General features: G+C 62.7%; 2 protein-coding genes across 5 annotated transcripts in view; both read right to left on the bottom strand.

Moving 5' to 3' along the window:
* Positions 1-3,955, bottom strand: part of LOC142824334 (sialic acid-binding Ig-like lectin 15) — a 44,857-nt gene extending 40,902 nt beyond the window's left edge. The window contains exons 1-2 of one of the 2 annotated variants that reach the window (XM_075916213.1): positions 3,216-3,955; positions 1,318-1,449 (exon numbers count right to left, since the gene is read on the bottom strand). In XM_075916213.1, the coding sequence (XP_075772328.1) occupies positions 1,318-1,357 (40 nt within the window). In that variant the 5' untranslated portion in view covers positions 1,358-1,449; positions 3,216-3,955. Of the gene's footprint in view, positions 1-1,317; positions 1,589-3,215 lie in introns of those variants that run through there. The other variant, XM_075916212.1, reaches the window with a different exon arrangement.
* A 9,646-nt stretch (positions 3,956-13,601) lies between these two features.
* LOC142824336 (protein FAM221B-like) lies at positions 13,602-26,681 on the bottom strand. 3 transcript variants are annotated; one of them, XM_075916215.1, is made up of 6 exons: positions 26,193-26,673; positions 24,364-24,507; positions 23,116-23,226; positions 19,758-19,961; positions 17,722-17,841; positions 13,602-13,830 (listed from the first exon to the last, which is right to left on the bottom strand). In XM_075916215.1, exons 1-6 carry the CDS (start codon positions 26,629-26,631, stop codon positions 13,619-13,621), a joined length of 1,230 nt encoding a protein of 409 aa, XP_075772330.1. In that variant the 5' UTR covers positions 26,632-26,673; the 3' UTR covers positions 13,602-13,618. The 3 variants fall into 3 exon arrangements, with proteins under 3 accessions (XP_075772330.1, XP_075772332.1, XP_075772331.1); XM_075916217.1 differs by having other exon boundaries at positions 13,602-13,686; positions 26,193-26,672; XM_075916216.1 differs by lacking the exon at positions 23,116-23,226 and having other exon boundaries at positions 26,193-26,681.
* Between the last annotated feature and the right edge of the window lie 323 nt (positions 26,682-27,004).

Genomic DNA, 27,004 nt, shown 5'->3' with positions numbered 1-27,004 from the left:
CAGCTGAATTCCAGGCTGAGGTGCAGGCAGACCCCTCCTTGCAGAGGCTGAGGGACCAGGCTGGCCTCCATGCAGCTCAGCCCCGGGGGAGAGGTGGCCAGGAGAGATTCCTGCGGGAGCGTGGACTCCTGTTCCGTGAGTGGCTCCCCCCCAGGAAGGCGAGGGTATGGGGGGTCCAGCGGCAGCTGGTCGTCCCCCGAAAGTATCGCCTCAAGCTGCTGTATTTGGCCCACGACATCCCCGTTGGGGGCCACCGGGGGATCCGGAGCACCCGGCTGAAGCTGCTCCAGCACTTCTATTGGCCGGGAATCTTTACAGCCGTGCAGCGGTACTGCCGGTCCTGTGACTCCTGCCAGAGGGGCGGGAAGGCCCAAGACAGGAGGAAAGCGGCTTGGGGGTCTCTACCCCAGATAGACCCTCTGGGCTTGCTGAGAGAGTTATGGGAGGGGAAGACCTCCCTGGATGGAGCTTCGGGGGTGGAAGCCGCCCTGGTTGTCCAGAGAAGGCTCACTGGGCTCATGGCCCCGGCCCGAGAGACCCTGGCCAGAGATCAAGGCCAGTGGAAGGGTGGGTGTGACCCCCGAGGACAGGCCTGGGCCAGTCGCCCTGGAGTGGGGCGGCGAGTGGACAGAGGGAAGCCAGCTCATGTGGGGCCTCGCCACGGCCGGCCTGAGTCAAGGGGAGCACCCATGTCCCCAGGGCGGGTTCCCACGCAGAGGACCCGAACTTCCCTAGGTCACGAGCAGAGTGACCCTGCTCAGTTCGCTCTCGGAGGGGGGAGAACTGTGACGTAGTGGGGGTACTTGCTGGGCTGTGGTGACCTCTGCTGTCTGGAGCAAGACCCAGCAGGGAAAACCTCGCTAGGCAGAGGTAAGGCCAAACTGGTTGAACCAGTGGCCAGACACCCCCCATGGAGAGGAACAAAGGAAGGTGGATGCGGCCCTGACTGGGGGGGCAGGGCTGCAAGGGAATTTGGTTAGTGGGTTGGTGGCTGTCTGTGAGGATGGATGAGACAGCCTAGGGAGAGGAGCTGGAGTTTTAGGGGCCCAGTCTCCCCCATCTCAAGGGGGCCTGAGGCATCCTAGCCCAGTTCCTGTAACCAGATTACATCTGTGCTGCGCTGTGCTGGAGGAGCAATAAACCACCCTCAATTCCACTGGCTGGTACAGTCTGTTTGTGCCATTTCGGGGTGCAGGAGACGGGGAACCCCCAACGCGCCGTCACAGCGGCCCAGAGCCAGGCGCAGCGCGGTGGGGGGGGGGGGGGACGTTCCTGTGAGCACGGCCCAGAGCCAGGCGCAGCGCGGGGGGGACGTACCTGTGAGCACAGCCCAGAGCCAGGCGCAGCGCGGGTCCATCGCTGCAGCAGAGCTGAGAGCTGCCTCTCCCGGGCACAGGGCGTCTGGCTTGGCAGGAAAGGGAAGTCTCCGACTCGCTGTTTCACTGGGTCCTGCCGCATGAAACAGCAAAACCACAAACTCGCCTCGTGGGAAAGAGGCTGGGCCGGGGGGTGGGGTCCAGCAGAGGCCCATACACAGAGGGGCACCACCCCCTCCTCACCATAATGCAGGCAGCCCCAGCCAGTCCCTGCCCCACGGACCCATGGGGTGGAGGAGGGCACAGGCAGGCCCTGGCCCCAGCCTGGTCCCCAGCCCCCTAGCAGAGTTTTGCAGGGTGGAGGGGGGGTTACACTCTGCAGCCCCGGGGGACGGAGGAGGAGGGAGCTTCCCCTTTTCACTTCTTCAGCAGGTGCATGCGGCTCTGGGTCACAGGCCGCGGGCAGAGCCCAGCTCCAGGGTTGCCTGGGCCCGGGTGGGGCAGCCCCTGGCTCTGGCTGGAGTCGCTCCCTCTCGGGGTGGGGCCCTGCAGGGCTGCCTGTAGCCGCAGCTGTGCCCGCCCATGGGCAGCTTGGCCAGGGCCTTGCTGGAGACGTGGGCTAGCAATGGGGAAGTGAACACAAGGGCCGTCTGCCCCATGGCCACAGGGACGTGGTGCCAGGAGCAGAGCTGGCGGAGGGAAGCCAGGGTCTGTCTACACTAGCCCCCTAGTTCCAGCGAGGGAGGCTAATGTAGGCATTCCAGGTTGCAAATGAAGCCCGGGATTTAAATATCCCGCGACTGATTTGCATGTTCCCGTCCGGTCGCCGTTTTGAAATTCCACTAGGGCGAAGTAACTGCCCGCGGCTACACGTGGCAGTGAAACGGTAATTTTAACTAAGTCCTTAGGTCGAATTAACTGGTACTCCTGGAATGAGGAATTGTGCAGCCGCGGGCAGTTACTTAGGGCTAGTAGAATTTCAAAATGGCGCCCGGATGGGAACATGCAAATCAAGCGTGGGATATTTAAATCCTGGGCTTCATTTGCAACCTGGAATGCCTACATTAGCCTCCCTCGCTGGAACTAGGGGGCTAGTGTAGACGCACCCCCAGGGAGGGCTCCGTGCAGAAGGGCTGGTGGTGCCCGGGTGCTGGCCGGCCGGCCGGCGTGCGGCCCACTCTGCTGTCCTGGCACAGGCGCCTGGCGTCGCTGCAGATGCCGGCCAAGGCTCACTGGGCTCTGAAGTCTCTGAGCTGGTGTCTGGCTGGGTGGGACTCATGGGCGGGGCCAAGAGGAAGGAGACCAGGTCTCCTCCCAAGGACTGTCTCAGAGCCAGGCTGTCCCCCATCGCAGGGACCTCGAGAGGCCGTCGGCTCCAGTCCCCTGGCCTTAAAATGACAGAAGCAGAGAGGTCTAGGCCTGGGATGTGCCGTGCCAGGTCTCTAGTCTGGCCCCTGCCCTCATTGCAAGGGCAAGTGTAACCACTGGCAGAGCCAAACCTGGCACCTGTGGAGCCTCTACAGCTTCAGCTGCAAGCCCGCTGGCGCCCAGCTCAGGCAGCCCGGTCCCTTGCTCTTCGCTCTCGCTGTCAGGGGTCTCAGTGCCACCGCATGGGACAGCGAGCCCCGCCCCCGGTGGGTGGGTACCAAGCATCATCTAGACTAGAGCATCCCTGACCGGCGTGTGCACAACCTGCTCTTCAATATCCCCAGGGACGGGGATTCCACAACCCCCCGGGGCAACTCGTTCCTGTGTTTAACCCCCTGACAGGCAGGGAGTTTTTCCTAATGTCCAACCTAAACCTCCCTTGCTGCAGTTTAAGCCCCTTGCTGCTTGTCCTGTCCTCAGAGGCCAAGGAGAATAATTCCCCCCCCTCCCCCGTGACACCCTTTTAGGTACCTGAAAACCGCTCTCATGGCCCTTCTCAGTCTGCTCCTTTCCAAACTAAACAAGCCCAATTCTGACGGATCTCAGTGGCGCGGGGGTGGAGGAAGGAGCATAAACCATCACGGGGTCCATAGTCGTCGCCTGTCTTCCGCTGGGATCTTCCTGGCTCCTCCTGACGAGCTTTCTCAGAGCTCAGCGGCTGAGGTCCCAGGCTTCACGCCGCACTTCACTTCCCTCCGCACCCTCAATTAAACTTCCTTATTGTGCGGAGTCTGCACTCGCGCCCTTTTCTTCCTTCTGCCGCCTGGGATAGTGTGGGTGCCAGGCTTCGTGGCTGAGTAATAGACCCTGCGCTTGTTTTAAGGGGTTATGGATGCTGGCCGTTTGTTAGTGATTGTTTAATCATGTCCCCCATCTTTCCTAATGATTGTTAATTATCCCTCAATACACGTGTTAACTTATTGTAGTGTCTGTTTTTCATGTACACTCATTGGGTAAGACCCTTGCTGGTGATAGATTCGGTATTGGCCAGGAGGCTTGCACTTCTGAGACAGGGACAACCCACATTCAGAGTTTGCTTCATTCTTATCGTTGCCTTTGTCCCTGAGGTAACACGGAAATAGCACCGCAGTGTAGATGAACCCTCGCTTCCCATGCTGGATTATGAAACTCTTTGGTCCTTCCTACGTGGAGCACTTTGCATGTCTCCTTACTGTATTTCATTCCATTGATCTCAGACATTTCTCTACTGGGTCCAGATCATTTTGAATTCTGACCCTGTCCTCCAAAGCACCTGCAACCCCTCCCAGCTTGGTACCTGTCACGTTGCTGAATTGGAGGGAAGCAGCCAGATCGCTGCTGCACCCCTAGGTGGGGGTGTTGGCCCCAGAAATTGGTATGGGGGGAGCCATGTGGGGTATTGAATGGGAGATTATTGTTTGTTAATCTTATGTACACTATTTACGTGAGTATATAATGTCTGTGTGTGTAGGTAGGAATCTATAATCTGTGTGGAAGCTGAATATTTCTGTGAATGTGGTTAAGCATGGCTATGGACAGGCTGAGTAGCAAAGCCCTGTGGAACAATGACTCTCAATAGGCTATGGACACACCCAAAGAATGGGATTTGTCACCTGAGGGCAGCCAGCAGGAAACATAGAGTTTGGCCTCTGACCAGGTGACTTGCTGCATACAAGAAGAGGCCAGGAAGGGAATAAAAGGGGCCATGTGGTCGAGGCCATTTTGTTCTCAGCTCAGCACTTCATCCCAGAGGCAGCACTGCAGGGACTGAAGAGCCCGGAAGACCTGTGAACCCATCCTGATCGTAGGATGTGCAATAAGAACTTTTAAACCAGCAGCTGTGACATCTCTGCTAGAGCCTGCATCGAGGACTGGGAGATTCGGTGCATGTAACGTACTGTACTTTCATAACCTGACTCTCATGCTTTTCTTTCTTGTAATAATAAACCTTTGGATATAGATTCTAAAGGATTGGCCCAGCGTGATTTGTGGGTAAGGTCCAGAGGGTAAATTGACCAGGGATCTGTGGCTGGTTTCTTGGAACCGGACAGGACTTGTTCGGGGTAGGTGGGATTGGGTGCTAGGACCCCCCCACCTGTGTATAGGCCCGGGGCCATCTGGGGCACGGATATTGCTGGGGTGTCGGAGGGGTTTTGCTCGGGAGGCTTCAGGCAGGCAGCTGAAGCGCTCTGTGGGACTGGTTTGTGGCCTGTTTGGAGAGGTCGCCAGTCAGGGGGACTGTAAGGAGCCCCGGATTTGAGCAACTCGCCCTGAGCGGACGCCCTTAGTTGTGCCCAGACACGGCCCGGTCCGTCACAGTGGCGTAGTCGGCAGGATCCACAGATCTTGGTCAATTGAGCTTTGGGATCAGGACCCCACGCTGTCTAAATTTGATTTTTGGTGTTGAGAGTTTGGGTGATTAAAGAGCCGCTGCGATGAACCCGGAACTATATGAGAGTCTGAGCAAAAGTGCTCTGAAGGATTTGTGCTTGGGGAGAGGCATTGCCTTTAGGAAAAGGGCCTCTAAACTAGATCTGGTAGTGCTGTTATTAACCAGAGATGTGGATGAAAAGGAGCAGAAGCAAGCCAAGGAGGCTGCTGAAAGAAGGCGGAAGGCAGATGAAGAAATTGCTAAGAGAAAGCAGGAGATGGATCGGGAACTTGAGATGAGAAAAGCAGAACATGCAGAGAGAAGGGCAGAGCATGCAAAGAAGATGGCCCTAGCCAGGGAGGAAAATGCTAGACTTGACCTCCAGCTTAAGAGACTAAAAGAACAAGAGAGACTGTATCCTCCTGAAGGTTCAATGTATAACTCTGTGGGTATGCGGTGTGCTTATGATATGGCAGACGTATTTTACCCAGCTGATGTGATGACCCAACCCCAAAGCATGTGTGAATGCAAACCTTTTGTGTTACCTGTAGCTAGCAGGGAGGTTTGGGAAGGGGGTGCATGTGGGTATGGAAAGTTTCCTGGAGCTGGTCAGTCTCCCTGTAACCAAGGGGAAAGTGTCTCTACATGTAAGCCTGTGGGTGAGGGCCCGTCTGATGCCTCAGAGGTGAGGCTGGAATCAGAACCAGGGCAGGAAGAGCCCAGAAGTCAGGGAAATGTTTCTCTGGGGCAGCCTGGAGTGGCTGGCCAGAGTGAAGTTTTAGTTGAGGAGCTGGTGGCTGGTGAGGTTTGTGGAATTGAACCTGCACAAGCTGAAAGTGATTTGTGTGAAGAAGCACAGTGTGTGCAAGCTGGCAATTTGGCTGGTGGAAGTAGCAGTGGGGCAGTAAAGGAAGCTGTCCCAGTGGCTAGCTGTATGACTGAGATTAGCCAGGGGTGTTGGGACAAGGGAGAAGCTGTCTCTGGTTGTCTGGCTGTGTGTGGGGAAGAGTTTCTTCCTATGTCTGCGGAAGGTGCCCCACAGCCTGTGAAGGCTGAGAGCAGTGTGGTTGTCCCAGAGTTGGGTCTGGATATGGCTAAGGCCCAGGAAGGGGGTGACCCAAGGTTTGTGTCTGCTGGGGAGAGGGATGAGGTGACTCAGGTAGAGTCAGTCAGTGTTTTACCAGAACCCCAGAGACCAGACAGTGGTGACCCTGATATTGTGCCTGATGCTGCTGTGTTGCTGGCAGAGGGGGGAGCTACTCGGTGGGAGCAGGGAGACCCCTTAGCCCGGGCACAAGGAGAGAATGAGGGTGTGTTAACTCTGGTGCCTAATGATGGTGTGGACGTTTACAGCCATCTAGAGAGCTGCACAGGGAGTGAAGATGCCTCTGACCCTGTCTCTTGTGGGTCTGTCTGTGTGCCTGAGAGGGGATTGTCTGTGAATCCACCTGAGGGGCCAGAGATAACTCAGGGAGTAAGGGAAGTGGAGGAGGAATTGGTTGGGGCTCAGCAGGGCAATGCTACTGCAGAGCCAGGGAAGGGTGAACTGCTGCTTAAGGAAGCTCATAGGGAGGAGAGTCCTGGCAGTGCTTGTAGCAAGCAGTTTGCTGTGACTGAGGGAGGTGACGATGCCTGGCTTGGAGAAGGCATTCAGGAGAAAGCTCTGCCTGTAAAAGGCAGCAGCTTCTTGTGTGAGGCACTTGTTTTGGTGCCTGACAGACAGAATTTGTCTGTTAGCAGTGACTCCAATGACTTGGGTTTAGGGAAACCCAGTGTGGATGGTGGTGGAGAGGTCTCAGAGGGACTGAGGGTTGTTCCAGATGAGGCAGGAACAGCCGGAGAATTGGAGCAGGTGGTTAACCCAGTGACTGTGGGTGACCAGCTTGCTGGGAAGTCAGTGTGTGTGGGACAGGATTGTTCCCAGGTGGATGAGGAGAGTGGGAAGTTTGTGTCTCAGATTCAGGAGGAGGACAGTGTAGCCAAGTATGCAGAGCAGAACAGCTGTGTGGTTACTCTCCCTAGGATGCAGGAGATGGCAGTTACGCTCCCATCTCTGGACACGGTGGACACTCATACTCAATCAGGGAGGTCAATATCTGGTTCCATGTGGAAACAGAGGTTAGAGAGGGACAGAGGAGAGACTTGGGAGTCTACAGCTCACTGCTGTTACCCCACTGAGTGGGGGAAGGGGGAGAATTCCAGGGCCATTGTGAGCCAGGGAGTCACACCCAGCCAGCCCTTTGTCTTGGTCAGGCCAGAGGTTTCAGGCCTGGAGCCCGGAGGACAAGGTGGAGGGGCAGGACTTGCTTTGGTCAAGAAGATTTGCAGTTTAAACCTGAGAGGCCAAAACTGCAATGGTGTGGGGCCAGAGAAGGGGCCTGACGGAGAATTTCAGTATACACCTGAGATAGGATTGTTCTTGTTACTGATGTTAATTCTTGTAACCAATGTATTATTGTTGCAGAGAATTGTAACGGTATACAATGTGCATGATCCTATGAAAATACCATGTAATCTGTCTGGAGATGTACCAAATGACAGACGGTATGTAAGGGGACCTTGTGATATTGATATTTCGTGGTTAACACTTGTAACTGGTCTTGGAACTTCTTACAGGACAAAAAGGGTTCCAGCCAGAAGGTCCTGTGTAAGAAGGGAAACTGAGGCACACCACCATTTTGTTGGGGGAGGCCTGTGATGCCCTCAGTGATGTTACTGGCATCACTTCCTGCATCAATTTTGCGTTGGGGGTGTCACGTTGCTGAATTGGAGGGAAGCAGCCAGATCGCTGCTGCACCCCTAGGTGGGGGTGTTGGCCCCAGAAATTGGTATGGGGGGAGCCATGTGGGGTGTTGAATGGGAGATTATTGTTTGTTAATCTTATGTACACTATTTATGTGAGTATATAATGTCTGTGTGTGTAGGTAGGAATCTGTAATATGTGTAGAAGCTGAATATTTCTGTGAATGTGGTTAAGCATGGCTATGGACAGGCTGAGTAGCAAAGCCCTGTGGAACAATGACTCTCAATAGGCTATGGACACACCCAAAGAATGGGATTTGTCACCTGAGGGCAGCCAGCAGGAAACATAGAGTTTGGCCTCTGACCAGGTGACTTGCTGCATACAAGAAGAGGCCAGGAAGGGAATAAAAGGGGCCATGTGGTCGAGGCCATTTTGTTCTCAGCTCAGCACTTCATCCCAGAGGCAGCACTGCAGGGATTGAAGAGCCCGGAAGACCTGTGAACCCATCCTGATCGTAGGATGTGCAATAAGGACTTTTAAACCAGCAGCTGCAACATCTCTGCTAGAGCCTGCATCGAGGACTGGGAGATTCGGTGCATGTAACGTACTGTACTTTAATAACCTTACTCTCATGCTTTTCTTTCTTGTAATAATAAACCTTTAGATATAGATTCTAAAGGATTGGCCCAGCGTGATTTGTGGGCAAGGTCCAGAGAGTAAATTGACCAGGGATCTGTGGCTGGTTTCTTGGAACTGGACAGAACTTGTTCGGGGTAGGTGGGATTGGGTGCTAGGACCCCCTACCTGTGCATAGGCCCGGGGCCATCTGGGGCACGGATATTGCTGGGGTGTCGGAGGGGTTTTGCTCGGGAGGCTTCAGGCAGGCAGCTGAAGCGCTCTGTGGGACTGGTTTGTGGCCTGTTTGGAGAGGTCGCCAGTCAGGGGGACTGTAAGGAGCCCCGGATTTGAGCAACTCGCCCTGAGCTGACGCCCTTAGTTGTGCCCAGACACGGCCCGGTCCGTCACAGTACCATCTGCAAACTTAATAAGTGTCCTCTCTGTGCCATTATTTAAATCGTTGATGAAGATAGTGAACAGAACCAGTCCCAAAACAGACCCTTGCAGATCCCCACTTGTTCTGCCCTTGCAGCCTGACTGTGAACCATAGCTAACTACTCTCTAGGAACAGTTAGCCAATTAGTTCTGCACCCACCTTATAAGTAGTCTCATCTAGGTTGCATTTCCCTAATTTATTTATGAAAAGGTCATGCGACACTGTATCAAATCCCTTACTAAAGTCTAGGTAAACCACATCTACCACTTCCCCCTTATCCAAAAGGCTTGTTATTCTATCAAAGAAAGCTATCAGGTTGATCTGACATGTACTTGATTAATTCATACTGGCTGTTACCTAGTGTGACGGCGCGTTGGGGTTTTCCTGTTTCCTGCACCCCCGTAGTGGCATGGACAGACTCCACCAGCCAGTAGAATAGAGGGAGTTTATTGTTTCTCCAGGATACAGCCCAGCACAGATGTCATCTGGTTACAGGAAGTGGGGCTAGGAGGCCTCAGTGCCCCCCCTTGAGATGGGGGGTGGCTGGGCCCTACAATCCCAGGCCCCCTCCCTAGCTCCTCTCCTGCTTCCCAGACAGAAACTAAACTCTCTTCCAGCCCTGCCTCCCAGCCAGGGGCGGCATCCCCCTTCCTTTGTTTCTCTCCCTGGGAAGTAGCTGGTCGGACAGGTTGAGAGACCCTCTTTGCATAATCCCCTGCCCTGCTGGGCCGTGCTACAGCCAGCAGCCAGTAGGGGTTACCCACAGCCCCAGCATAGCAACCAGCAAGGTGCCCCCCACTACGTCACACCTAGCACCTTATTTTCTTCCAGATATTTGCAGATGAATTCCTAAATTACTTGATCCATTATCTTTCCTGACACAGAACTTGAGCTGACTGGTCTGTAGTTTCCTGGGTTGTTTATAGATGGGCCCGAGATTTGCCCTTTGCCAGTCTTCTGCAATCTCTTCCGACGTCCATGACTTTCAGAGACAATCGCTACTGGCGCCGATACCTCCTCAGTCAGCTGCCCACTGTCCGAGCGGCATTTCATCAGACCCCAGGGAGCTGAAGGCATCTGCTGTCTCTAAGGGTCTGTCTAGTTCCAACTAGGGTGGCTAATGTCGGCATTCGAAGTTGCGAATGAAGCCTGGGATTTAAATATCTCAGGCTTCATTTGCATCTTGCCGGGTGCCGCCATTTTTAAATCCCCCTTAGTGCGGACTCCGTATCCGCGGCTACACGCCACACGGAGTAGGTAGTTCGAATTAGGCTCTCTAATCCGAACTACCGGTACACCTCGTTCCACCGCGGGCACGGGGTCTGCACTAAGGGGGATTTAAAAATGGTGGCGCCCGGCAAGATGCAAATGAAGCCCGGGATATTTAAATCCCAGGCTTCATTTGCTACTTCGAATGCCCACATTAGCCACCCTAGTTGGAACTAGGTGGCAGTGTAGACATACCCCAAGTCACTGTCACTCCTTCCTCTATATTTGAACTTGGGAGCCATTGGTGAAGATATTGAACAGAACCCGCCCCAGAACTGCTCCCTGCGGCTCCCCCCTCGTTCTGCCCTTCCGGTGGGGCTGGAGCCCTTGAGACCGGCTCCCTGGGAACGTTCTCCAGCCGGCCGTGCCCATGTGACAGGAGCCATGTCCTACGGCTTCTTGCCTGGCCGGGGGGCCTCAGGGCTGCTTCCGGATCTGGGGCCCGCTGGCTGAGAGCTTGTCCTGAGCCAGGTGCCCGGCTCCGGCTGGGAGGGCTGGGTCCTCGTGGCCTCTCGTGAAGGCCTCACCTCAGTCCCGGGAATGATCGCAAGCTCAGCCCTTGCGTTCGCGGCCCTGTGGCTAGCCCACGTCCCAGCCAGACCCCGACCCAGCCACCCACGGCCAGACACAGCCATCGCAACGGGCAGCCCTGCAGGGAGTCCGGGCCCCTCCCTGCACAGCAAGCGACTCCAGCCAGAGCCAGGGGCTGCCCCACCCCGGACCCAGGCAGCCCTGGGGCTGGGCTCTGCCCACGGCCAGCGACTGAACAGGATGCGTTGGCTGTCCCAGTGCCCTGGGACCCGGCTCCCCCAGCCTTGGAACAGGCCCTTGGAGGGGTCCCTTGGGGGCCAGACCCCGCAGGTCCCATCCGCCCTTCACGAGAGGCCACGAGGACTCAGCCCTCCCGGCTGGGTCCAGGGCTCCAGCCCTGCCCAGGGCACCAGGCCCAGGGTGAGTCCCAGCCAGGACGTGGCCGCTCGCCTCAGCACCGTGAGCAGCGCGAGGCGCATGATGCATGGGGCAGGCGAGCCCCTGCCCTGCCCTGCAAGCCCCATGGCTGCTGCGGCCTGTCTGTAGCCACCATCCCCCCGGCAGGAGAGCGCCCCCCCACTGGGCCAGGGGCAGGGCTGGGCCACGCACTGCTAGGACCACGGCCCCACAGCGCTTCCCCACCGGGGACTGAGCCCAGTGGCCGCCCCTTCCGGGCCTGGTGGGAGGCAGTGCGGCCATTGGGCATTGGGCCACCAGGGCCCATTCGCTCCCCCAGCGACCGGTCAGGGCTGTGCCCAGCTACCTGCCAGGCCTTGCCCCTCCCGGGCCTGGCCACCCTGCCCTGCCTGGCCTGGCTCCGCACAGCAGCTGCAGAGCCGGGGGTGTCCCTGGCCAGTCGGCCCCGGGCCCCTCTCTTTGTGGGGTGAACAGGTGCCCCCAGCTGCCTCATCATGGTGAGCACGAGGGGGGCAGGCCAGGCCCCTGGCTCAGGAGGGGGCAGGTCCCAGGCTCCTTGGCTTCTGGCTGGGGCATTTGTGCAGCATCAGCCCCTGTGATTGTTCTGCAGACAGATACCCCCGGCAGCCCTGACAGCTCATGGGCCAGTTGGCTTTCCAGGCTGTGGGCCTGGTCACCTGCCCCCCGGTGCAGCGAGAGCTGCCGTGGGACCCCCACGGGTGCTGGCACCGCTGGAGCAACAAAATGTCCCAGGGGGTGAGACACCAGCTGACGGGGGGGGGGGGGTGCTCCAGGGCTGGAAAGCTAATTCCCAGAGTGTCCAGCAGGAGGCGCCGTGGCGGTGAGACCCGCCATGTTAGTGTGTCCGGGGAAGCCGCGCTGCGGGGCTATGGGCCCTGCTGGCAGCACCTGGCCTCGGCGGTGGGCGGCGCCAATGGGCAGTGCCAGTGGGTGGTGCCTGGAGTGGGAGGTGCCAGTGGGCGGTGCCTGGAGTGGGAGGTGCCAGTGGGCGGTGCCTATGGGCGTGCCAGTAGGAGGTGCCTATGGGAGGTGCCAGTGGGCGGTGCCTATGGGCGGTGCCTGGAGTGGGTGGTGCCAGTGGGAGGTGCCAGTGGGTGGTGCCAGTGGGTGGTGCCAGTGGGAGGTGCCAGTGGGTGGTGCCTGGAGTGGGAGGTGCTAGTGGGCAGTGCCAATGGGCGGTGCCTGGAGTGGGAGGTGCCAGTGGGCGGTGCCTGGAGTGGGAGGTGCCAATGGGCGGTGCCTGGAGTGGGAGGTGCCAGTGGGAGGTGCCAGTGGGCGGTGCCTGGAGTGGGAGCTGCCAGTGGGTGGTGCCAATGGGAGGCCGATAGGAGGTGCCAGTGGGCGGTGCTTGGAGTGGGCAGTGCCAATGGGAGGTACCAGTGGGCGGTGCCAGTGGGCGGTGCCTGGAGTGGGAGGTGCCAGTGGGAGGCGCCAGTGGGCGGTGCCTGGAGTGGGAGCTGCCAGTGGGTGGTGCCAATGGAAGGCCGATAGGAGGTGCCAGTGGGCGGTGCCTGGAGTGGGAGGTGCCTGGAGTTGGAGGTGCCAGTGGGAGGCGCCAGTGGGCGGTGCTTGGAGTGGGCAGTGCCAATGGGAGGCGCCAGTGGGCGGTGCCTGGAGTGGGCGGTGCCACTGGGAGGTGCCAGTGGGTGGTGCCTGGAGTGGGCGGTGCCAATGGGCAGTGCCTGGAGCAACATGCAGGGATGCTTCTGGCGTCTCACCCTGTGACGCAGGAGGACTGTCTCACTCTTGTGGGCAGGGCTCTCTCTGTTTTGTGTGCACTCCGGTTGCTCTGGGGCGGTGGATGTGACTGCTGTCCTGTGCTGCTCTGCAGTGACTCTGCGTGTGTGTGTGCGCGTGTGTGTGCGCGTGTGTGTGCGCGTGCGTGTGCGCGTGTGTGTGTGTGCGTGTGCGTGCGTGTGCGTGTGTGTGTGTGTGCGTGCCCAGCGCCCAGCGCGGGATGGGAGCGCTGGGGAGGACTCCTGGGGGAGGCAGGTCGGGAATGGCCCAGGCCGGCCTGACACCTGGCCCTATGGGGAAGATGCAGCCAGTGACAGTCCGATACCACCTGGGGCCTGGGAAGAAGGACAGTGGAGGGGGCGGGGCGGCCCCAGTTGCTGGGGGTGCGAGTTCGTTTCGGCTGGCTTGGGGAGAGGGTGTGTAGCTGGCCTGGGGGGCTGGGCAGGGCCTTGGCTCTGGGTCCCCTTCCCCCGAGATGGGTTGTACCGGCGGCTCCTGGCTCCTGGAACAACACGTCTGAGCTACGCTGTGTCCCTGGGAACCAATAACCCGCCTGTTCTCCCTGCCGGCTGACAGTCCCGACTGGCTGCACAAGTGGGGTGCAGGGCCCAGTGACTCCCCCTCACTTCGTGACACCCTCCCCAGTCAGTCACCCCACCCCCGTCCATCCCACGCGTGTGACACGCCACAGCCCGCAGTCCCGCCTGCCCCGCCCTGGCGCTCACACTCCACGCGTGCGGGGCCGTGTAGCTTTATTGGTGGCTGCCCGGGGCTGGGCCTCCCGCCCTCTTGCCGCTCTGCTTGGGTGGGCTCCGCCGTCCTGGGGAGGGAAAAGGCAGAGCGTTGGAGGACGGGCCAGGGCGTTCCCCCGGCAGGGCCTGGGGGGCAGCGCAGGGCCCCAGCTGTCCCATCAGGACGGTGTCCCGCAGCTCAGGCATCTCGGCAAAGGGCAAGTAGTCCTCCCCTGGGGGCACAAGAGAGAGGCAGGCGTGGGGCAGAGGCCACAGGCTGGGGGTGCCACAGGGAGAATGGGGGCCCTGGAGAAGGCCATAGGCAGGCGATGGGGGCTGCAGGCATGGGGGTAACATGGGGGCAATGGGGGTGACACAGGGAGGGACCAGGGACGTGGGGGGAGGGGAAACGTGAGGAGGGGCGGGGCACAGGACCGGGGCCATGGGCCATAACGTGAGTTGGGGGGAAGGGGATGGGGGGTAACTCAGGGGAGACCAGGGGCCGTGGGACATGAGGTAATGTGAGGATTAACAGGCAATAACGGGAGGACCTGCGGACATGGGGTATAGGAAATATGGGGGGCTGGGACCACAGGGAGTGGGGACAACACGGGAAGGGGCCGTGGGGGTAACAGAGGGAGGGGCTGTGGCAAGTGGGGGTAACCCTGGAAGGGAGGGGACCCTGGAGTGTGGGCATAACACTGGTGTGGGGTGGAGAGTGGGAGTAACTGGTGCGGTGTAGGACACAGGGGTAGCAAGTGGGGCGTGGGGAGTGTGTGATTCAATATGACCCACTGGTCTACGTTTGCACAACCCTTGTACTGGGTGGGCCACGCAGGTGTCCGTGGAAAGCTGCTGCGTGGCTCGTTACGCCTGTACCAATGTGTGTGCAGATCCCTGCGGGTGTGAGGCTACAGGTGCAGTCTCTGTGCTTCTATTTCAGTGAGTTTGATTGTAGGGGCAACACCCGCCGGCCTGGCCAGCTGGGAACAGCCGGTTCCGGTTGACTGGCCCAGGGCGGAGAGACTGACTCACTGGGCCTTGGCAGACACCAGTCCACGTGTGACGAGCCTTGGCCCAGCACCTGGCCCAGGGCGATCCCTGCAGGGACGGGTGTCTTGCCCGTGTGACCGGCGCCCGCCTGAGAGCCATGGGGGTCCCTGCGCAGGGCGGAAGGTGCAAAAGGCCATGGGAGCGCGTCCATCTGGCCTCTCCGCTGCTGCAGCCCAGGACAGCTGCCGGGCGTGGGGCGGGAGGGAGGGATTGCTTTCACTCTGTTCCGTGTGCTGGTGCCTGGGAGTTCTGCTGTCCTGTGGTGTGTGCGCGCCTCAGTTTCCCTGGGCACTGCACTGGTGCCGGGCGGGGGATGGGAGTTCTGGGTGTGACTCGCTGAGGGAGGCTGCCCAGCCCAGCTTGTGTACAATGGCTCAGGCGCGCCGAGGTTGGGGCAGCACTAGGCAGCACTGTTGTGGGGACAGCGAGGCTGCCGGCAGGGCTGGGACCATTGCTGGCTGTGTGAGGGGGGCTCCGCTGGCTTGGGGTGCAGGGAGGGGCCCAGGCCCCTCTCCCCAGGCTGGGCGGCCCCAGCTGCGCCTGCTCCCTGCGCTGACCAGTCTGCGCTGCGCTGGGTCCCTGGGAGCCAGTAACCCGGCTGTTCCCGGCCGGCCGGGAGTGCCCTGTGGCTGCGCCCCGCGGCGCCTCGCTCCGGTGAGAGGGTTAACGAGGCCAGCCAAGAACTGGGAAGTAACCAGAGACGGGACTGGAGCCGGCTCTGCCCCATTGCTGAGACACACCTGAACTAGGAACTTTGCGATGGGTGTGTGTGTGTGTGTGTACGCAATTGGGGTGTGTGTGTATGCATGCAATGTGTGCGTGTATGCAATGTGCATGTGTGTGTGTGTACGCAATTGGGGGGTGTATGCATGCAATGTGTGCGTGTATGCAGTGTGTGTGTGTGTGTGTGTGTGTGTGTACGCAATTGGGGTGTGTGTGTATGCATGCAATGTGTGCGTGTATGAAATGTGTGTGTGTGTGTGTGTGTACGCAATTGGGGTGTGTGTGTATGCATGCAATGTGTGCGTGTATGAAATGTGTGTGTGTGTGTGTGTGTACTCAATTGGGGGGGGTGTATGCATGCAATGTGTGCGTGTATGCAGTGTGTGTGTGTGTGTGTGTGCGCGCGCGCATGTGCGTATTGGGGGTGTGATGGGGGTGTACGATGGGTGTGGGGGAGGGGCATGCGATGTGTGTGTGTACAAAGGGGGGCGCGCACGCAATGGGGGGTGGGTGTCTCTTGTTCCTTCAGCAGTTGTAACTCCGCCCTGTTCCTCTCTGTCTGTCCATCTTTCTGTCTTCCCTCCTTCAGTGTGAGCTCTGGGAAGCGCCTAAGCCACGTGTGCTGCGGGCTTGGAAGAGCCTTCAGCTGGGGGCACTGGGTTCCCCCCCCGCGCAGCGGCCTGCTGGGGACACGGGGGGGGCTGAGCGCCGGGGGGGCTGCCGGAGCGGTGAGCAGATGTGGGGCTGGCTTGGAGCTGCAGAGCGAAGGGGCCCCAGGCCTGGTGGGGGCCGGCCTGTCTCTGAGCAGTGTCCTGCCTTGGGAGCCAGGGGGCCACGGGGCAGAGGGGTAACGGGGGGGAGCCCCAGGGGCAGGAAGCAGAGGCAGCCTAGCCTGGGGGGTGCACAGTAGCTAGAGTTCAATAGATCCACAGCATTTCCTACTGCCCGCACCCCCGCTCAGACCAGTGGACCCACCCAGCCCCAGTGTCCCCCCCCGCTCAGACCAATGGACCCACCCAGCCCCAGTGTCGTCCCCCCCGCTCAGACCAATGGACCCACCCAGCCCCAGTGTCCCCCCCCCGCTCAGACCAATGGACCCACCCAGCCCCAGTGTCCCCCCCCGCTCAGACCAATGGACCCACCCAGCCCCAGTGTCGTCCCCCCCGCTCAGACCAATGGGCCCAACCAGCCCAGTGTCCCCCCCACCCCAGTGTCCCCCTCTCCCCAGATCAGATCATTGGGCTGATCCAGCCTAGTGCCCCCCCACCAAAGGGCCCATGGGAGGGGCTCCCATCTGTGCTCTGGGTCTCGGGGAGGGTGGACGGGCGGGGCTGGGGGCTCAGGCTAGGAGGCAATGGGGCTGCAGAACTCCTGTGGGGGGCGGGGCTGGTTCACTGGAGGGGTCCTCGGGGATCCAGAGACGTGATCATTCCCCCTCATTCGGCTCTGGGGCGGCCACATCTGGAGTGTGTGTCCAGTTCTGCCCCCCCCCCCGGGCAGGAAGGACGCGGGCGCATTGGAGAGGGGCCAGCGGAGGCGACCAGAATGATTCGGGGCTGGAGCACATGGCCTAGAGGAGAGGCTGAGGGATTGGGGTTTGTTCAGTCGGCAGAAGAGCAGAGTGGGGGGGGGGGGGGTTGAGAGCAGCCTGCAGCTCCCTGCAGGGGGGTTCCAGAGAGGCTGGTCTCAGTGGGGGCAGAACACGGAGCAATGGGCTCCAGTTGCAGTGGGGCAGGTCTAGGGTGGCGATCAGGACAAACGATTCCCCCAGGCGGGTGGGAAGCGCTGGGAGGGTTCCCGGGGGGGGGGGGGGGGGATCTCCGTCCCTAGAGGCGTTCGTGTCCCCGCTGGACACAGCCCTGGCTGGGGGGCTGGAGCTGGGCTGGTCCTGCCCTGGGCAGGGGGCTGGATGCGATGGGGCCGAGGGCCCTGCAGCCCTGGGCTCTGTGATCCTAGGACTGTAAACACGGGGGCGTAGCCCTGCCCCATGGGCTCTGCAGCCGGCAGCGGGGCCAGAGGCTGGGGTCAGGAGTGGTTTGTGCAGCGGGCAGGGAGCAGGCACCCTAGGGTGTATGTGGGGGGCAGGCCACTGGCTGCTGACCCCACTGGCTGTGCCAACACCCGGGGGAGCCCGCAAGCAGCAGGGTCACCGTGGGGGGCCACGGGGCTGTTCTGGGGGAATGGTGGGAGGCTGGGCTTGGCCCAGAGGACCCGTGGGTAAGGGGGCCGTCCCTGTGGGGTGACAAGCCTGGGCTGCGGAGGGGAGGGAGCTGGGGGGCCTGGGCGGGGGGCCCCACTGCATGGCAGCGAGGCAGCAGGGCCAGGTGTGCACCCCCTGCTGCGCGTACCATAGGGCCGGCCCCCCTTTCGCCGCGTCTCGGCCGTCTCGAAGAAGGTCTCGTGCTCCTCCCAGCGCCGGTCGCAGGCCGCGCACAGGAAGTTGGACTCGAAGCTGACGCACCTGCAGCCTGTCGGGGAGGGCAGGGCTCAGCCCAGCCGGGACTGGGGACCCGGGACCTCAGCGCTCTCCCCCTCCCTCTGGGGAGCTGCACCCCCCAGCCCCACAGGCCCCAGGGACACGCTTTGTGTGCCAGAGGGCTGGCGCATTCACCCATGTCCAGAGCATGTGCCATGACGGCTCACATACACACACGGAGCAACAGCCCTCCCCCCCACACACGGAGCAACAGCCCCCCCCCCACAGAGCAACAGCCCCCCACACCTGAGTACACGCCCCTGTGCACACAGCATCAGTGCGTGCACACACACACACACACACACACACACACACACACACACACACGCAGCAGCAGCCAACAAACACACACACACGTCTGTGCACACAGAGCGACAGCTCTCCCCACACCCGAGTACACACACAGAACGACAGCCCAAACGCACCTGAGTACACACAGTGACAGTCCACATGCGCTCGCTCCCACCCACATGAACACACGGCAGCAGCCCACACGTGCGCATACACACTCACCCGCACGCGTGACAGTTCATCCCCCCAGTGACATTCCAACCCTTAGTACATGCTCTCACACACAATGACAGCTTCCCCTGGGACATCTGTACACACATGTACACACACACAGAGCGATTCCCTCCCCAGGGACACATACACAGAGCCTCCCCAGGATAGACAGACACACACACACACACAGAGCCCCCCTGGGATAGACAGACAGACACACACACACAGAGCCCCCCCGGGATAGACAGACACACACACACACACAGAGCCCCCCCGGGATAGACAGACACACACACACAGAGCCCCCCCGGGATAGACAGACACACACACACAGAGCCCCCCCGGGATAGACAGACAGACACACACACAGAGCCCCCCCAGGATAGACAGACACACACACACACACACACAGAGCCTCCCCAGGATAGACAGACAGACACACACACACAGAGCGATGCCCCCCCCAGGGACACACACACAGAGCCCCCCCAGGATAGACAGACAGACACACACACACACAGAGCCCCCCCGGGATAGACAGACAGCCACACACACAGAGCCCCCCTGGGATAGACAGACAGACAGCCACACACACAGAGCCCCCCCGGGATAGACAGACAGACACACACACAGAGCCCCCCCGGGATAGACAGACACACACACAGAGCCCCCCCGGGATAGACAGACAGACACACACACAGAGCCACCCCGGGATAGACAGACACACACACACACAGAGCCCCCCCGGGATAGACAGACAGACAGACACACACACAGAGCCCCCCCCGGGATAGACAGACAGACACACACACAGAGCCCCCCCGGGATAGACAGACACACACACAGAGCCCCCCCCGGGATAGACAGACAGACACACACACAGAGCCCCCCCGGGATAGACAGACACACACACAGAGCCCCCCCGGGATAGACAGACAGACACACACACAGAGCCACCCCGGGATAGACAGACACACACACACACAGAGCCCCCCCGGGATAGACAGACAGACAGACACACACACAGAGCCCCCCCCGGGATAGACAGACAGACACACACACAGAGCCCCCCCGGGATAGACAGACAGACACACACACAGAGCCCCCCCGGGATAGACAGACAGACACACACACAGAGCCCCCCCCCGGGATAGACAGACAGACACACACAGAGCCCCCCCGGGATAGACAGACAGACACACACACAGAGCCCCCCCGGGATAGACAGACACACACACACACAGAGCCCCCCCGGGATAGACAGACAGACACACACACAGAGCCCCCCCGGGATAGACAGACACACACACACACACACACACACACACAGAGCCCCCCCGGGACACCCTGCTCTCTGCTGCCCAGCCCCACAGGTTGCGGGTGGCTGCTCTTGCGCTCACTCACCGGTGGCCCGGCAGGCCCGGCCGGCGCTGGGCTCGTGGTCCTCGTGGCTGTGGCGGCAGCGGCACGTGGCGCGCCAGGTGGCCGGGTCGAAGCCGACTCTCCTCCTCAGCCAGAACTCGCCCACGTCCTCGGGCCGGGCGGGGATGAACAGGAAGCTCGGGCACCTGCAGCTGGGCACGGTGCAGGGCACCCGGGCCCGCGACTCTGTGGGGCGTGTGCCAGTCACCCCAGGCCACTCGCTCCCTCCCGGCCTGGGGACAGCTGCCCAGGGAGCACCCTGCCTGCCAGGGGCTCTGCCCCATAGCGCCATCCACCACACTGCCCTATGGCACCCCCCACCACACTGCCCCATAGCGCCCCCCACCACACTGCCCCACGGCACCCCCCATCACACTGCCCCACGGCGCCCCCCACCACACTGCCCCACGGCACCCCCCATCACACTGCCCCACGGCGCCCCCCACCACACTGCCTTATGGCACCCCCCACCACACTGCCCCACGGCGCCCCCCATCACACTGCCCCACAGCGCCCCCCACCACACTGCCTTATGGCACCCCCCCACCACACTGCCCCACGGTGCCCCCATCACACTGCCCCACAGCGCCCCCCACCACACTGCCTTATGGCACCCCCCCACCACACTGCCCCACGGCACCCCCCATCACACTGCCCCACGGCACCCCCCACCACACGGCACCCCCCACCACACTGCCCCATGGCGCCCCCACCACACTGCCCCACGGCGCCCCCCACCACACTGCCCCACGGTGCCCTCCACCACACTGCCCCATGACACCCCCACCACACTGCCCCACAGCGCCCCCACCACACTGCACCACAGCGCCCTTTGCCACACTGCCCCAAGGTGCTCCCACCACACTGCCCCACAGCGCCCTCCATGACGCTGCCCCACTGCACCCCTGTCATGTTGTTGGATTTTAAGGGGAGCTGCCAGATCACTGCTGCGCCCATGGGATTGGGGGGCGGGGTGTGACGTAGTGTTGGTACCTTGCTGGCTGCTATGCTGGGCAGTGGGCTGTGGGTGACCCCCACTGGCGGCTGTCTGCAGCACGGCCCAGCAGAGCAGGGGATGAGTCACTAGGCAAGGGGCTCCCAACCTGTCCGACCAGTCCCAGGCTGGGGGCAGGGCTGGAAGAGGGTCAGTTTCTGTCTGGTATCCTGGAGGAAGCAGCCTAAGCAAGGGGCTGGGATTTAGGGGCCCAGGCTCCCCCATCTCAAGGGGGCTGAGGCATCCTAGGCCTGCCCTGGAACCAGATGACATCTGTGCTGGGCTGTATCCTAGAGAAACAATAAACTCCCTCTATTCTACCGGCTGGTGCAGTCTGTTTGTGCCATTTCGGGGTGCAGGAGACGGGGAACCCCCAACGCGCCGTCACACTGGTGTCAGGAGTGGGATCCACTGCACCCCGTGGATGGAGCTTCCAGCGGCAAGCGACAAGGCGCAGTAGAAGCAAGAGCCCTGGAGCCAGGCGTGCTGGAGACAGAGCGAAGCGGTTCCTGGGAATCGTGGGGCGCTGCAGCACTAGACTGGTGAGTCTGCACCGAGGGGCCTGTTTTAGGTCTGTCCTTAGAAACAGTCTTACAGCTCACACCGGAGGGCGTGTAGCCTGTGGGTTCAAGCTCCTGTCCCTCCCCAAGCCAGTCCACATGAGTCTGGAAGGGGGAGGCTTGTCCAGCCGAGACTCTTTCCACTGACAGCGTCTCTCCTAGTTTACAAGTCCTACATGGGGGCTGCGTGTACACTGCGCATTCTTGCACAAGAAGATATGCAAATGAGCTGCCATTTTTGCACAAGGGCACAAGAAGGAGCAGTGTAGACAGCAAAAGCCCCTTGCGCAAAATGGCCGCTCATTAGGTATGCAAATGAGGTGCAGCGATATTCATCGCCATGGCTCATTTGCATATCTTCTTGCACAAGAATGCGCAGTGTAGATGTAGCCCCAGATTTTAGATTCGAAAGGATCGGCCCAGCGTGGTTTGTGGGTAAGAGCCAGAGTGCACATTGACCAGGGACCTGTGGCTGGTGTCTTGGGACCAGAGAACCCGTTGGGGGTAGGTGAGATCGGGTTCTAGACCCCTCACCTGTGTTAGGCCTGGGGCTGGTTGGGGCACAGGGAGAGCTGGGGTGTCCGAGGGGTGGAACGAGGTGTACAGATAGTTCGGAATAGAAGCCGAATCCGAACTATCTAGTCCGTGCCGCGTGTAGCCGCGTGTAGCCGCGGGCATGGGGTTCGCATAGCCGGCTTTTAAAAATGGCGGCGCCAGCTTTATGCTAATGAAGCCTGGGAAATTCAAATCCCGGGCTTCATTAGCAAGTTCGGTATGCATACATTACCCCGCTAGTTCGAACTAGGGGGGTAGTGTAGACATACCCTGAGAGACCCCTGCCCGGGCCCTGGGGGTTGGGCACACAGGGTCCTTGGGACAGAGCGGGGCTGACCCCCATCTGGCAGGGAGCCCAGCTGCAGGGAAACTGGCCTGGAAGCTCCCGGTACCCCAGGCCCTGCCAGCCCCTCCCAAGGGCACCTGGCCCCCCCAAACCCACCAACAGAGACCTGGTGCCCCAGGGCCCAGCCACCCTCTACCCCCATACAGCCTTGGTACTGTCCTGCCCCTCCAGCCCGGCCCCAACCCCCCCATGTCCTCTGAAAGAGACATGGTGTCCCCTGGGTCCCGCCAGCCCCAAGCCCCGCCCCCACCGACATAGGCCTGGTGCCCCCTGGGTCCCGCCAGCCCCAAGCCCCGCCCCCACCCCCACCGACATAGGCCTGGTGCCCCCTGGGTCCCGCCAGCCCGGCCCCAAGCCCCGCCCCCGTACCCACCGACATAGGCCTGGTGCCCCCTGGGTCCCGCCAGCCCGGCCCCAAGCCCCGCCCCCGTACCCACCGACATAGGCCTGGTGCCCCCTGGGTCCCGCCAGCCCGGCCCCAAGCCCCGCCCCCGTACCCACCGACATAGGCCTGGTGCCCCCTGGGTCCCGCCAGCCCGGCCCCAAGCCCCGCCCCCATACCCACCGACATAGGCCTGGTGCCCCCTGGGTCCCGCCAGCCCGGCCCCAAGCCCCGCCCCCGCCCCCACCGACATAGGCCTGGTGCCCCCTGGGTCCCGCCAGCCCGGCCCCAAGCCCCGCCCCCGTACCCACCGACATAGGCCTGGTGCCCCCTGGGTCCCGCCAGCCCGGCCCCAAGCCCCGCCCCCGCCCCCACCGACATAGGCCTGGTGCCCCCTGGGTCCCGCCAGCCCGGCCCCAAGCCCCGCCCCCGTACCCACCGACATAGGCCTGGTGCCCCCTGGGTCCCGCCAGCCCGGCCCCAAGCCCCGCCCCCGTACCCACCGACATAGGCCTGGTGCTCCCCCAGGAGGTGCCCGCAGAAGCACCTGGAGCGGTTGCCCACGCGGAAGCAGTCCCACAGGTACTCGGGGCAGCGCCAGCCGATGTAGAGACCTGCAGGCAGGAGGGGCTTAGCCGGGCCCAGCACCCCCCAAGGCTGCCAGGTGTCCGGTATCGAACCAGACAGGCCGGGATTTTCACCGGGCACCTGGGCTGCCCTGAGCTGTCCCCACGCTACGTTCTGATTTTTTCCCGGCCAGAAGGCGAAAGTCCCGGGCTGTCCAGCTCCTGGCAGCTGCAGTGCTTCCGCAGGGGAGCTGTCTGGCCCACGCAGGGGGCAAGATGGGGGGCAGCTGCTGGCAGCCTGTTGGGGCCCAAAAGCCTCCCCCGCGGTTTTTAAAGGGGCCACGTTGTGGTTGTTGTTTTGCTCAACAAACCTTTTCCTGGTGTGTTTTGTTGTTATTTGGTATTTTTCTGAAACCGTCTGGCCCCCCTAGCCCCCCTCCAGTGCCCAGTGCACCCCATGGCCCTGCCGAGCCTCGCTACAGCCCCGTCTGGCCCCCCTAGCCCTCCTCCAGTGCACCCCATGGCCCTGCCGAGCCTCGCTACAGCCCCGTTCGGTGTGAGCCCCGCACCCGGCCCGGCGCGGCCCGGCGGGGTCTGTGTGCGCACCGCGTGCCCGGCTCAGTGTGTACGTGAGTTCTAGGCTGGGCCTGGGGCTTGCTGCTGGGAGACGCCCCGAGGTCCCGCAGGCCCTGGGAAGGGACTGGCAGGCTGAACAGCAGCTCTTGGCTGCCAATGGGCCGGGCAGGTGCCAAGGCACCTCAGTGGGTGTTCGCAGCAGCGTGGGAGCCAGGGCGCCCACCTGCGCCCCCCGAGCCCTCCCCGGCCAGGGGACACGCTCCCGCCACGCGGGCAAGGGGACAAAGGGCCCTGGGGACCCTCCGCTGCATCCTCAGGCCGGCCCCTCGCCTCTGGGGGAGCCTGGCCCCAGCGGAAGCTCTGACGAAGGCCTGAAGGAGCCGCCCCGGCTGTGGAGGCGCCTGAGCCCGGCCCGGAGCCTGGCGCATCCCACGGCGGCTGCGGGCGGGGCCCACGAGCTGTGCCACGGGGCTCTGACCGGCGTGGGGACAGCAGTGCGGGGAGGACCCCAGGCCTGGCTGCGAGTGGCCCCGTCTCTCAGCAGTTTGCCCTGAACAGACCCCCCCGTTGGGGGACGTGAGCCCAGGGCTGCCCTGCCCGGGGCCCTACCTGTCTGCATGGCCTGCAGCGCCGCCTCCCGCTCCAGGTGGAACAGCTCCTGCACCTCCTTGCCGAAGCGCTCCCGGTGCATGGCCTTGGCCACCGCCACCAGCTCAGCCCTGCGGGCCGGGACCACGGGCCGCACCGTGTACCCTGGCCAGAGACGGGCGGGTGAGCCGGGAGAGAGACGGGCAGCTGGCTCGGCTCCCCGGCGGCTCCAGGTAGTACAAGGGCAGCCCGCTCTGTCTCCCCACAGCCCTGCCAGTGCCCCCGCTCCCGACCCACAGCCCTGCCAGTGTCCCCCGCTCTGTCTCCCCACAGCCCTGCCACTGCCCCCCGCTCCCGACCCACAGCCCTGCCAGTGCCCCCCGCTCCCAACCCACAGCCCTGCCAGTGTCTCCCGCTCCCGACCCACAGCCCTGCCACTGCCCCCCGCTCCCGACCCACAGCCCTGCCAGTGCCCCCCGCTCCCGACCCACAGCCCTGCCACTGCCCCCCGCTCCCGACCCACAGCCCTGCCAGTGCCCCCCGCTCTGTCTCCCCACAGCCCTGCCAGTGCCCCCCGCTCCCGACCCACAGCCCTGCCAGTGCCCCCCGCTCCCGACCCACAGCCCTGCCAGTCCCCCCCGCTCTGTCTCCCCACAGCCCTGCCACTGCCCCCCGCTCCCGACCCACAGCCCTGCCACTGCCCCCCGCTCCCGACCCACAGCCCTGTCAGTGTCTCCCCCTGCTCCCGACCCACAGCCCTGCCAGTGCCCCCCTGCTCCCGACCCACAGCCCTGCCACTGCCCCCCGTTCCCGACCCACAGCCCTGCCACTGCCCCCTGCTCCCGACCCACAGCCCTGCCAGTGTCTCCCGCTCCCGACCCACAGCCCTGCCAGTGCCTCCCGCTCCCGACCCACAGCCCTGCCAGTGCCCCCCGCTCCCGACCCACAGCCCTGCCACTGCCCCCCGCTCCCGACCCACAGCCCTGTCAGTGTCTCCCCCTGCTCCCGACCCACAGCCCTGCCAGTGCCCCCCTGCTCCCGACCCACAGCCCTGCCACTGCCCCCCGTTCCCGACCCACAGCCCTGCCACTGCCCCCTGCTCCCGACCCACAGCCCTGCCACTGCCCCCTGCTCCCGACCCACAGCCCTGCCAGTGCCTCCCGCTCCTGACCCACAGCCCTGCCACTGCCCCCCGTTCCCGACCCACAGCCCTGCCACTGCCCCCTGCTCCCGACCCACAGCCCTGCCAGTGTCTCCCGCTCCCGACCCACATCCCTGCCAGTGCCTCCCGCTCCCGACCCACAGCCCTGCCAGTGCCTCCCGCTCCTGACCCATAGCCCTGCCACTGCCCCCCGCTCCCGACCCACAGCCCTGCCAGTGCTCCCCTGCTCCCAACCCACAGCCCTGCCAGTGCCTCCCGCTCCCAACCCACAGCCCTGTCAGTGCCCTCCCCCCGACTCACAGCCCTGCCACTGCCCCCCGCTCCCAACCCACAGCCCTGCCACTGCCCCCTGCTCCCGACCCACAGCCCTGCTACCCCACCTCACAGTGTCCCTCACTCCCCATCCATAGTCTCTGGTGCTGAAACACATTTACACCCTCCACTCCTAGGCCTGCCCCCCTCAGCCTTTGCCCCACGGGGGAGGGGGCACAGGGCTGGCTGGGAGGGGCCGGTTTTGGTTCCACGGCAGGGGGGCAGATCTGGTGGGCAGAGCCCAGAGGTGGCCCTGGGGCTAGAGGCAGCCCGGCATGGCGAGGCCTCATTCTGGGGGCTGTCTGGCCAGCTGCCCCCGCCCCACTGCCCCCCCCCAGCAGAGGGAGGATCGGGCCCACTGGGGCAGGGAACGTACCCAGAGCTGCTCTCTTGGCTGCTTTCTTCCTCGTGGCCCCCGGGGGCTTGTGTTTTGTCTGCGTGAGGCTGTCAGTGACCTCCACGTCCTCCTCCTCCTCGGCCCCCCCCACAGCCCCCCCAGGCGCCTCGCCCGGGCCCTGGGGCTCCTGTCCCAGTGGGGGGGGCGGGCCCTTGGGCTCCTCACTCGGTGGGGGGGGCGGGCCCTGGGGCTCCTCTCCCGGTGGGGGGGGCGGGCCCTGGGGCTCCTCACTCGGTGGGGGGGGCGGGCCCTGGGGCTCCTCCCCCGGTGGGGGGGGCGGGCCCTGGGGCTCCTCTCCCGGTGGGGGGGGCGGGCCCTGGGGCTCCTCCCCCGGTGGGGGGGGCGGGCCCTGGGGCTCCTCTCCCGGTGGGGGGGGCGGGCCCCCCATGCCCTCGGCGCTGGGCTCCTCGCCCTCCATGGCGGGTTCTGCCCTGACGCAGGGTGGCCCAGCCTGGGACCAGCTGTGGTTGGTTGCCAGGTAACAGCTGTTGTCTGTTGCTAGGTAACTTCGGGGCTGTGGTTGCTCCGGGCCGGGCCAAGGGATGTGCCCAACGGGGCTGGAACTCGGGGTGCGGGTCCTGCGCCCCCGGCTTGCAGGGGTTCCCCTTACACACGGGCCCAGCTCTGCCGGCCCCGGGCTGCGGGTCACAGGGGTCCCCAACGCTCGCTCCTCGGGGGGATCGGATACCGGGGGCAGCCCCCCCGTGGCCAGGGTGCCTGGGTCCATTGTAGGCTCTGCCCAGGCAGGTCAGGTGCCCCGGATGGGGCTGCTTGTCTCCCCATGTGGCGGG

Source organism: Pelodiscus sinensis, unplaced genomic scaffold (genome assembly GCF_049634645.1).
Source record: "Pelodiscus sinensis isolate JC-2024 unplaced genomic scaffold, ASM4963464v1 ctg180, whole genome shotgun sequence".
Classification (NCBI taxonomy): Eukaryota; Metazoa; Chordata; order Testudines; family Trionychidae; genus Pelodiscus; species Pelodiscus sinensis.
The sequence above is the reverse complement of the archived record's forward strand: the minus strand, read 5'-3'. Positions and strand labels throughout refer to the sequence as shown.